This window comes from Salvelinus sp. IW2-2015, unplaced genomic scaffold (genome assembly GCF_002910315.2).
Source record: "Salvelinus sp. IW2-2015 unplaced genomic scaffold, ASM291031v2 Un_scaffold356, whole genome shotgun sequence".
Classification (NCBI taxonomy): Eukaryota; Metazoa; Chordata; class Actinopteri; order Salmoniformes; family Salmonidae; genus Salvelinus; species Salvelinus sp. IW2-2015.
In genome coordinates, this window is record NW_019942547.1 from 34,445 (window position 1) to 46,825 (window position 12,381).

The window sequence follows — 12,381 nt, forward strand, 5'->3', positions numbered from 1 at the left end:
AATAGAACTGTTTGGCCATAATGACCATTGTTATGTTTGGAGGAAAAAGGGAGAGGCTTGCAAGCCGACGAACACCATCCCAACCGTGAAGCACGGGATGTTGTGGGGGTGCTTTGCTGCATGAGGGACTGGTGCATTTCACAAATAGATGGCATCATGAAAACTGAAAATTATGTGGATTTATTGAAGCAACATCTCAAGACATCAGTCAGGAAGTTAAAGCTTGGTYGCAAATGGGTCTTCCAAATGGACAATGACCCCAAGCATACTTCCAAAGTTGTGGCAAAATGGCTTAAGGACAACAAAGTCAAGRTATTGGAGTGGCCATCACAAAGCCCTGACCTCAATCCTATAGAAATTGTGTGGGCAGAACTGAAAAAGCATGTGCGAGCAAGTAGGCATACACACCTGACTCAGTTACACCAGCTCTGTCAGGAGGAATGAGCCAAAATTCACCCAACTTATTGTGGAAAGCTTGTGGAAAGCTACCCGAAACGTTTGACCCAAGTTAAACAATTTAAAGGCAATGCTACCAAATACTAATTGAGTGTATGTTAACTTCTGACCCACTGGGATTGTGATGAAAGAAATAAAAGCTGATATAAATAATTCGAGCTACTATTATTCTGACATTTCACATTCTTAAAATAAAGTGGTGATCCTAACTGACCTAAGATTGGGAATTTTTACTTGGATTAAATGTCAGGAGTTGTGAAAAACTGAGATTAAATGTATTTGGCTAAGGTGTACGTAAACTTCCAACTTCAACTGTACATGCATAGACGCCACACACACTTTCACACTCACCACATACGTTGCTGCTACTGTCTATTATATATCCTGTTGCCGAGTCACTTTACCCCTACCTATATGTACAGTAAATAGCTAATTCAATCAACAACAAAAATAATACTTTAAGTAAAATGTTTTACTTTTGTTTAGATTAAAATATATACAAGTATACATTGAGGTGTCTGTAATAGAATAGACTTGGCAAAAACAAATGTAGACATTAATAAATGCATATCAAAACTTCCTTTTATATTGTTTTAAACTGGTGGGGGAGTGCCAAGATGGAGGCACGAGTCTTCAAAACAGTGTCCCATCAGTCATCTAGTGTATTAATCATTGGCGCCATCATGTGATTCCAACCCCGGAAAAACAACAGAAAAAGTTTGAATTGCAACTTGCTGTCAAAACATTTCATTTTCCATAAATTTTTTTAACGGTTATTGCACCAATTCGATGGAATATATTATGCTCCTTTCTCAGCTATGGCCTTTCGCTGGTGCACGACCAAGGGTTCGAGGTGGCCCTCGGGTGTCATGTGGCCTTCGCGGTCATCAAATGTGTAGGGGTAAACCGTAACCATGGAGACTACCACTCCCGGCGATACCTGGGTCTTGCGGTACTGTCCTGCAGTGGTTTCGTGTTGCTGAAACTGTTGGATCACACCCTGGCCCAGTACCGACCGTTCCAACATCTCACTGGACACTTCTGGTCCAAAGTGTGTGACGTTCTGCAGTTCCACTACAGTTTCTGCTTTCTCACACGCTTCACAAGCATAGCACCAAAACGGACTGAATAGGTCTATCCATCAGTGGCAATCAAGATCATGGGGCAGTAGGTCTGAGTCTGGCTGCAACTAATGTATGTTAATTCATTCAATTGTCTTCGTGGAACTTAAGGGAGCAGAAATTGTGTAGGAGAAACTTAGCCCACTTCAAGGACAAATTACAAAACTGTCGTCATTCACTGAAGTTATATTCTAGATAGTAGGCCAATCACACCTAATTGAGATTTGAAAAAAATGTAGGTACAGGTAGGCTGGTTTGATCAAATGCAAGGGGAATAGTCAGCAAGAATTAAGATCAATTAAGATATTTTTTTTCTTTGTAATTTTAACCAATGCATGATGTCTCGTTCGTTAACATCTAATCTCATACTCAATATCCACATCAGTGCAACATGTATTTCCAACAAATGTGTAAATATGTAAAAACAATCATTGTCATAATATCTCAAATTGGAGGAATTAAAACTGTTTTATGAGAAATCTTTTAGCCACCAACTTTACATCATGTATTTTGTTGTCAGTCTTTACAATTCCAACTTCGTCATGCTTGTCAGCACATGCTCAGAGAATTAACAACTTCCTACTGGTCCAGAACAGAGCAAATCCCGCCTCCCGGAAGTCCTGATTGGCACAGTAGATGGAGTTCAATCCGAAGTCTAGGTAGGACATAACCGACGACAGGGTTCTCAGCCAATCAGGTGCAGGGGATAGGTCCAGTCTACCCAGGAGAATCCGCTGTGGTGAGAGGGGTCAAAAATAACCATTGGCTTCAGGGGAGAGAGCAGATAGAAGGCAACCATCAGAGGAGTGACAGGTGAGGTCATCTGGGTCACTATGAAGGAGAGAGGGAAAGAGAGAGCTGTTACTGAGGGAGGTACTAATCTGGGTGCCTCTCATTCGATGTGAGGTTGCCTTCTCTCTTCATCGCCTTTCCATCATCTTCACTGATCTGTAATTTTGGACTATATGTGAATGGAACCTCCATTTCCAGCTTGAATAAGATATTTTGGTAACGCAAGAATGGTGTCAATGCATCATACAAATGCAGATGATGTAAACGAGACGAGGGGGAGGAGACCATTTCAGACTATTACGATGCACCCAAATCACAACGCATACCTGTCGCAGTTCCTCCCACAGCCAGCAGCAGTGAAGAGAGAGCAGATGAGGAAGGGGAGGGAGATGCAGATGGAGAAAGCACAGAGGATGGAGACCAGTATGTCAGAGTAACTGCTCTCCCAGAACACTGCACACAGCATCTCTGCAGGGTCGTACCTGAGAGTTAGAGAGAGTTAAGAGGCAGGGACAGACCAGACCAAATTAGGCCTGAACATTTTCTAACAGACCAGCCTATTTTTTTCCTTGAGAGCCCAACACCAGCCCACTTTTTCCTTGGGCCCCCATTGTTGATCAAATAATTATAATTCTGTGCAAAACCTCTAATTTAGATTGGCTAACTGGGCTAAAGATGAAGCGTACTCACTTTTAAGACGGAAGGTTAGAGTCCACAACCATGAGGAGATAGAGGGAGTTATGGGAGAGTGAAGATTACACAAAGCGACGTCATCAAAAACACAATCTCCAATTAAAACTATCCTGCTTCATTTGCTAGCAAATCCCGTATCAAGCATTGTGTGTGTGTCTGTAAAATATCACTACTAAATACTGAATGAGGCACAATCAATTCAAAACAACAACGATACATTTAATAATTTCACGTAGCACTGTATTTTAGGATAGAAAATCATATTCTCAAACTTTTGAATTTACCACCTTCGCCACATCAAACATGGCGGCTTTTTGACGTCCAACGGGAGATATCWGTCATAACGTTATTTCACTTCCTGCCCACGCAGATTGCACTTCCCAAATCGTCCGCTGTTCTGGTTTAGAAGGCCAAATAGCGACAGGTCAGTGAGTTTCAAGTTATTTTATCAACTACATCATTATTTGCAATGGTTTTGAAGATATTTTACAACACATAATATATTTGATATTTCTACTGCTTTTTGGTGCTTGTATGACCGCTGTTTTTACAGCTAAGCGACATAACGTCAGTCATTGGAAAAGTCCTTGAGGATGGTATGGCTAACCGGTTGCTAGCCGGCTCGCTAATACCTATCTAACAAGCATTTGTCATTGTGTAAAGCGTTTTGGTATTTAGCTTTTTGTGAGTAATACATTTTGCTACAATATATAATGTCATGTAGTGAAAATAGCGTTGAACGGGGCCAGGGTCACCTGGGTAGACCTTTTGTTTTCTGGGAAAACAGTTGTCTTGCTAGAACACTTAACGTTATGTCCTCAACTGGCGAGATAACGTACTAACTAACCTATGTTGTCAACAGATATTCAGCAGTGTAGTAGCTTCTCTCGCATCGCATGCTGTCATCACAAGGACCAGCTCAGAGCGCTGACATAAGGGTCATAATGATCATCACACATGAACGATTTTCTTAACAAGCACACTATTGAACCTCTTAGCTATGGAACTTAGTTATCTATCTACCTATTTCTTGACAAGGCACATCTTTACATTATGTCATGACAAACAAAGTAAGACCAATACCGTTTTTTTGAATGAGTGCAATGTATTATCTGGCAATATATTTCACATTGTCGGTTTAATAGATCAGTAACCCTTAAAAAAATATTGGCCAGTTTATGTGCACATACCCTGTATTGCACCTGTTCCGAGTCACATGGTTAATAATAACATGTTTATGTTTCTTTCTCTACCCCTTTCTTCCTGTGGTGTTGGCATGTTCCAGGCATGTCTGCAGCGTTGCGTGTATTATATTCTGTGTCCCGGCCAGGTAAGACCTCAACTGAGGAGGGAGGGAGGGATGGATGGAAAGATGGATGGATATTGATGATGTGGTGCACTGCTTTATTGATAGAAAAGACACATTGGTCATCAACAGTTCAAGAGGAAATGTAGGCTCTACTCAGTTATTTGGGGTAACAGTGGTTACAGATACCCAAAACACATCTCAACTATCTATGAAGATACTGATTGTAAGTCGCTCTGGATAAGAGTGTCTGCTAAATGTGAAAATGTAAGACGAGTCAATGCTATTATTTGTTAGATGTCATTGAAGTCTACTTGCTAATTGTTGACCTCTTGTGGTGAAAACATTTCCCTGGTAGCACCATTCCATCCTCTGCCTTATGTCATAATTTAACTCCTTTATTTTTTTCCCACAGGCACCATTGCGGCTGGACACAATCTTGTGCGTCCAATCAGTCTGTCGGCCCAGAGAGAGGGATTCAGTAAGTACTGCCTCTTTCCCCCGGCTCTCAAGGCACGTTAGTTTTGCATCACTGGGTGCCCCGGGTGGGTGGCATTTGCACATTCCATTAGTCCTCAAGGGACATCCCCCACCCATCTGGGGCACCAGGAAATTCAAAACGAGCACACCCAGTGTCTCTCATATACACCTGACCACGGTGATCCCCACACAGCTGCACTTTGTTTGCCTTTGATTAGTATGAATGTTCAGACATGCACTCAACATTCATCTCACTGTCTTTTTCTCTCTATGCTCCTCTCTTTCTCCCTCCCTTCTGTCCCTCTCTCTGTAGAGTATGTGAATGCTCAGGATCTGCCCACAGACATGAAGTCCATAACAGACCGAGCCGCTCAGACTCTGCTGTGGACGGAGCTCTTCAGAGGTCAGTTTCACTCCTGACTCTTCGTGACACCAACCCCCATGTCTGAAATGGTGCTGTATTCCCTCTATATTCCACTACTTTTGACCAGGGCCCATAGGGTGTCATTTCAGACACAGCCACTGAATAACCTGGTCCCAGATGTTTTTGTTGGTCTTTTGCAAACTCCTATGACAACTTTCATAGGAGTTGACAAGAGGGCACCAAAAGATCAGGGACCAGCCTTGGAATGACTGTGATAAAGGCTACATACTGACAAAATATTCTTTACCTGAACTCTGTACTTGTACGGTGCCATTTTGGATGCAGCCGGTGCAGTGTATAACATCACTTCCTGCTCCGCCAGGATTGGGCATGACCATGAGCTACCTGTTCAGAGAGCCGGCCACCATAAACTACCCGTTTGAGAAGGGGCCCCTGTCTCCCCGTTTCCGCGGTGAGCATGCCCTGCGCAGGTACCCCTCTGGAGAGGAACGCTGCATCGCCTGCAAGCTGTGTGAAGCCATCTGCCCCGCCCAGGTACATAGAAACACACTTGTTGTGGGCGTAAAAGCGTGGTCTTAAATGCTAGGTCAGGCATAGCTACATCAGACTTTGTGATCAGAATTTACACCTGTTGCACCAACCTAAAATAAGACTCCTCGTAGCTAAGTCCCGTGTAAGCAATGTACGTTCATGAGATTTAAGATCAGAGACTTTGGATCACTACAGGCTGTAAGCGAACGAGTGATGCGCGTTTGGAGCAATACTGTCTGTATCCAAGGATCAGCCAATCGTTCACATAACAGAATGCAGCGCAGCACGTGACTGAAGAGAGAAGAGACAACCTACTTGTTAGTTACAGCGTCAGTGCGCGCTCTGGAAAGAGCAGAGAGTGGAAAGGCAGCTTGCCAGTTACAGCAGCGCGTCCCCTGAACGATAACGAAGAGGTAACGTTAGGTGAGAAGCCTTACCACGGAGACAGGGGAGAGAAGGTGATGACGTGTAAGTTACTTCATGATCTGTAACCGAAAAACAACTGGCATTTGGAAAGTTTGAGGTGAGGGAGAAGGTGTGGATTGTTAAGTATCTTGCTAGCTGGGTCAAATTCTTCGTTAGCTAGCCAGAGACATGTTGAGCAACATTTGCCAACTTATCTGATCAAATAATTGAGTTTATGGTGTGAAAATTAGCTTGCTAATTAAGTCAGACAGCTAACGTTAGCTGGCTAACGTTACTAACATTAGTAACGTTAGCTGGCTAACGTTACTAACATTAGTAACCTAACCAATTCGCTATAGTATTAACTGGTATACGACTCCTTGCTGTTATAACGCTTTAGTTGCTTACTGGACCCTGGCAATCTGCGTGAAATGTTAACTAGCTAACTACTATCTGTGAACTAATGCTTTCCCTCTACAGTTTGTAGTTAATTTTCAGAATGAGAGAATTAGGTGAAAATGAGGCATTGCTTGTTAAACAAGTGGATTCAGGGATCAAGTGTAGCTGGAGATGGGCCTGGCTTAAGCTGGATGCCACTATAGAGGTGAAGGAACACCAAACACTTTCCCTCTTTCTCACTTTTTCAATACAGTGGCTAAAAAGGGGTATGTCAGGTGTACTCTCGGCCTGAAAGAGCTCAATTATGCCAACAAAGGGTATCATGCTCTGCTGGCACATTGTAGAACAGATGTCCACAGGCAGAAAGTGTACAATGTAATATTATGCAGTGGAGCCAAATATATTGCTTTTATTGTGTTGAACTTGACAGTAGCACTTGCGAGTGAGGGGGGATTATTACATTTTTTACTCAGTGAATGTTATTTGCACACATGTAGCCACGTGTGCACTTGATCAATGTCTACTATAGTGACCACTATAATAGAGCAAAAATAGAATGCCTGTTTGTTTCATTCTATTCATTCTACTTTAAGATGTTTTTTTCCCCCAAGTGCAATATTTAGATGTGTGTGGTCACAAGCATTCTATTATAAAGGCTGTCATGGCAAACTGCAGTATTAGTGTGTTGTTTTTTCTCTTGACTTGAGTGTAATTTACAGTAAAGTCTAGGCAACAAATAACATTGGATTGCTTTCTTTAAAAAATGCTAGCTGTGAGTTAGGTTCACATGAACCACTTTATTTTACACACAGAGACTGATCATGTAGATCATATTCTTTGTTGTTTAATTAGTTAAAACCTGCATTTCCCCCTAGCAGGGATTTTTTTGCATCCCTGCATGATGGTTCGAGGCAGTGCCTGTTACTAGGCTGTTACCGTCCTCGTGGCAGTTCTAAACTTTGCGAGCCATGTCACTTCCATAGAGCTAGAACAGTCCATCCTTTTGCATAACCCACCACTATGCATTAACATTTTCTCATCCACAACTGGATGCATCCATAAGGAATTACTGTGGGAATTAATATTATATATAATTTTTTACTTGTATCTAATCAGGAACCCATTGAGACGAGGGTCTCATTTTCAATAGTGCCATGAGGTCAACAAATTCAACACTAACATTCCCTAAAAAAGTATGTATATATATTTATATTGTTGGAGGCCAGGTCATCTGATGCAGCACTCCCATCACTGTCCTTGGTAAAATGGCCCTTACACAGTCTGGAGGTGCGTTGGGTCATTGTCCTGTTGAAAAACAAATGCTAATCCCACTAAGCCCAAACCAGATGGGATGGCGTATCGCTGCAGAATGCTGTGGTAGCCTTGCTGGTTAAGTGTGCCTTGAATGTGATTTATTTAGAAGACGGTGTCACCAGCAAAGCACCCCCACACCATAAAACCTCCTCCTCCATGCATTATGGTGGGAAATACAAAATGCAGAGATCATCCGTTCAGCCACACCGCGTCTCAGAAAGACAAGGCGGTTGGAACCAAAAATCTCCAATTTGGACTCCAGACCAAAGGACAGATTTCCAAAGGTTTAATGTCCATTGCTCGTGTTTCTTGGCCCAAGCAAGTCTCTTCTTCTTATTGGTGTCCTTTAGTAGTGGTTTCTTTACAACAATTTGACCATGAAGGCCTGATTCACACAGTCTCCTCTGAACAAATCGAATTTTATTTGTCACATACAAATGGTTAGCAGATGTTAATGCGAGTGTAGCGAAATGCTTGTGCTTCTAGTTCCGACAATGCAGTAATGACCAACGAGTAGTCTAACCTAACAATTTCACAACTACTACCTTATACACACAAGTGTAAAGGGATAAAGAATATGTACATAAAGATATATGAATGAGTGATGGTACAGAACGGCATAGGCAAGATGCAGTAGATGGTATCGAGTACAGTATATACATATGAGATGAGTAATGTAGGGTATGTAAACATAAAGTGGCATAGTTTAAAGTGGCTAGTGATACATTTTTTACATCAATTTTTCCATTATTAAAGTGGCTGGAGTTGAGTCAGTATGTTGGCTGCAGACAAGCTAGGTTAGTGATGGTTTGTAAACATTATATTAAGTGGCATTGTTTAAAGTGGCTAGTGGTGGAGTTGAGTCAGTATGTTGGCAGCAGCCACTCAATGTTAGTGATGGCTGTTTAACAGTCTGATGGCCTTGAGATAGAAGCTGTTTTTCAGTCTCTCGGTCACTGCTTTGATGCACCTGTACTGACCTCGCCTTCTGGATGATAGCGGGGTGAACAGGCAGTGGCTCGGGTGTTTGTTGTCTTTGATGATCTTTGTGGCCTTCCTGTGACATGGGGTGGTGTAGGTGTCCTGGAGGGCAGGTAGTTTGCCCCCGGTGATGCCTTGTGCAGACCTCACTTCCCTCTGGAGAGCCTTACGGTTGTGGGTGGAGCAGTTGCCGTACCAGGCGGTGATACAGCCCGACAGGATGCTCTCGATTGTGCATCTGTAAAAGTTTGAGGCTTTTGGTGACAAGCTGAATTTCTTCAGCCTCCTGAGGTTGAAGAGGCGCTGCTGTGCCTTCTTCACTACGCTGTTTGTGTGGGTGGACCGACTCAGTTTGTCCGTGATGTGTACGCTGAGGAACTTAAAACTTACTACCCTCTCCACTACTGTCCCGTCGATGTGGATAGGGGGGTGCTCCCTCTGCTGTTTCCTGAAGTCCACGATCATCTCCTTTGTTTTGTTGACATTGAGTGTGAGGTTATTTTCCTGACACCACACTCCGAGGGCCCTCACCTCCTCCCAGTAGGCCGTCTCGTCATTGTTGGTAATCAAGCCTACCACTGTAGTGTCGTCTGCAAACTTGATGATTGAGTTGGAGGCGTGCATGGCCACGCAGTCRTGGGTGAACAGGGAGTACAGGAGAGGGCTCAGAACGCACCCTTGTGGGGCCCCAGTGTTGAAGATTAGCGGGGTGGAGATGTTGTTACCTACCCTCACCACCTGGGGGCGGTCCATCAGGAAGTCCAGTACCCAGTTGCACAGGGTGGGGTCGAGACCCAGGGTCTCGAGCTTGATGACGAGTTTGGAGGGTACTATGATGTTAAATGCTGAGCTGTAGTCGATGAACAGCATTCTCACAGGTATTCCTCTTGTCCAGATGGGTTAGGGCAGTGTGCAGTGTGGTTGTGATTGCATCGTCTGTGGACCTATTGGGGCGGTAAGCAAATTGGAGTGGGTCTAGGGTAACAGGTAGGGTGGAGGTGATATGGTCCTTGACTAGTCTCTCAAAGCACTTCATGATGACAGAAGTGAGTGCTACGGGGCGGTGGTCGTTTAGCTCAGTTAGCCTTCTTGGGAACAGGAACAATGGTGGCCCTCTTGAAGCATGTGGGAACAGCAGACTGGGATAAGGATTGATTGAATATGTCCGTAAACACACCAGCCAGCTGGTCTGCGCATGCTCTGAGGACGCGGCTGGGGATGCCGTCTGGGCCTGCAGCCTTGCAAGGGTTAACATGTTTAAATGTTTTACTCACGTCGGCTGCAGTGAAGGAGAGTCCGCAGGTTTTGGTAGTGGGCCGTGTCAGTGGCACTGTATTGTCCTCAAAGCGTGCAAAGAAGTTGTTTAGTCTGTCTGGGAGCAAGACATCCTGGTCCATGACGGGGCTGGTTTTCTTTTTGTAATCCGTGATTGACTGTAGACCGAGGGGTGTCAAAGTCAACTGGCGGAGGGCCAAATAAAAATTTAGCTACAGCCGGGGCCGGACTTTCGATGTTCATTGAAAAAATTTTAATGACGCATATAGTCTAGTGAACCTAATTGACCTATGAAACCTAACAATATTATCCAATATGATCAGATAAATAAAGCAATATTTTCTTATGCTCTGTCAGTATCTTTTAATTTTTCAACAGACACAAAAGACAATTTCCTTTATATAAATCCCCATAACATGAACATTTGAAAGAAACCGGTATTCAAGGCACCATCAGTAGCCTATATTTTCTATTTTAGCAAAAGTGGGCTAATTTACTTCAAAGAAAAAAACAATAATAGCAATTTTTCTATCATCCACTCAACTGAAATATTTGTAAAAATATAATTGGATTGAAATAACATAAAATAAAGTGCAAAATCTATTATCAAAAACAACACTTTTGTTTAAGGAGAAGTCATGCAGTGAAAACAAATATTAAACTTTAATTTTAAACTTGAACTGAGTAAAAACTCTAAATATGTGATTGCACAGTAATGTTCACTTGTTTGAGGTTGAGGGTGATACTTGGTGGTGTCCCATCTTTTCCAAAGTTCATCAATGTTCGGGGTAAGGCTCTGAGCTGAGGAAATCCTCAGAATTGAGTGGAGGTGTTCAGCAGTAAGTCGACTTCTGTGTGATGTTTTGTCAGGTTCATCAAAGAAAACAGTTGTTACACAGGTATGTGCTGCCAAACATAGACACGTTTGAGCAGCCTGGATGCGCAGCTGGGGCATTGTGTCGGGGAGGAAACGGGCGAACTCCGCAGCACCCACTGCCGCATATTTTGCCCTCAGTGCATCATTGCATTGGAGGTCAATCAACTCCATTTGGAGTTTGGTGGTGAGCTTTCCACGTCAACAGCAATGGGTTACCGAGCAGTTCCAACCTGCTTTTTGTGCTTCAAAGTCAGCAAATCGGCGTCGAAAGTCAGCGGCAGCATACCTATTTTATCAGCCAACTGTGCGCTCGGGAACGCACTGGTAGAGAGCTTCTCTTCATGGTCTGGCAGCTGGGAAAGTGGCTCAAATTTTCTTTCCGCATCTGCGTCTCCCACAGAGTCAGTTTGGTTTTAAATGCCTTCACTGTACTGTACATATCAGAGATGACATGATCCCGACCCTGCAGCTGCAAGTTCATTGCATTCAGATGACTCGTAATGTCACACAGAAAAGCCATTTCACACAGAAACATTTCGTCTCGGAGTTGTGTTGTGTCTTTCCCTTTGCTGTCCAAGAACGACAAATCTCCTCACGAAGCTCGAAAATCTTTGAAGCACCTTTCCCTGGCTTAGCCATCGCACCTCTGTGTATAAGGCAAATCACATGCTCCGTTTCTAACTCCGTCAGAAATGCTTGAACTGGCGGTGATTCAAACCTTTGGCTCTGATAAAGTTAACTGTGCGCGTGATGATGCTCATTACATGCTCCATTTTCAAGGCTTTACGCACAACGCTTCCTGGTGTATGATACATGATAAGCTGTCAGCTCACCTGTCGCGTTTTCCTCTGGCATCTTTTCCCGTATCTTCGCCACCAGTCCGCTCCTGTGTCCACACATCGCAGGTGCTCCGTCGGTTGTCAAACCCACGAGTTTTTCCCAAGGCAGCTCCATCTCATTTACACATCTTGACACCTCTTCATACAAATCATGCCCCGTAGTTGTGCCATGCATAGGACGTAAAGCCAAAAACTCCTCTGTCACGCTTAGGCTGGAGTCCACTCCGCGGATGAAAATTGACAACTGGGCAATGTCAGAAATTGTCGGTGCTCTCATCCACAGCCAAGGAATATGCAATGAAATCTTTTCCCTTTTTCACAAGCTGCTCTTTTAGATTGATGGACAACTGGTCTACTCTCTCGGCAATGGTGTTTCTGCTCAGACTCACATTTAAAAAGAGTTGCCTTTTTTCTGGGCAAACTTCGTCACAAACTTTAATCATGCAGTTTTTGATGAACCCCCTCCGTAAATGGCCGGGCTGATTTAGCGATCTCTTCTGCCAAATAAAACTGGCTTGACAGCAGCC

General features: G+C 43.5%; 1 protein-coding gene across 1 annotated transcript in view; it reads left to right on the forward strand.

The window, feature by feature from the left end:
- Positions 1-3,415: 3,415 nt before the first annotated feature.
- Positions 3,416-12,381, forward strand: part of LOC112068273 (NADH dehydrogenase [ubiquinone] iron-sulfur protein 8, mitochondrial) — a 22,980-nt gene continuing 14,014 nt past the window's right edge. The window contains exons 1-5 of the mRNA XM_024135369.2: positions 3,416-3,486; positions 4,348-4,392; positions 4,784-4,849; positions 5,162-5,251; positions 5,595-5,767. Of these exons, the coding sequence (XP_023991137.1) occupies positions 4,350-4,392; positions 4,784-4,849; positions 5,162-5,251; positions 5,595-5,767 (372 nt within the window). The 5' untranslated portion in view covers positions 3,416-3,486; positions 4,348-4,349. The remainder of the gene's footprint in view (positions 3,487-4,347; positions 4,393-4,783; positions 4,850-5,161; positions 5,252-5,594; positions 5,768-12,381) is intronic.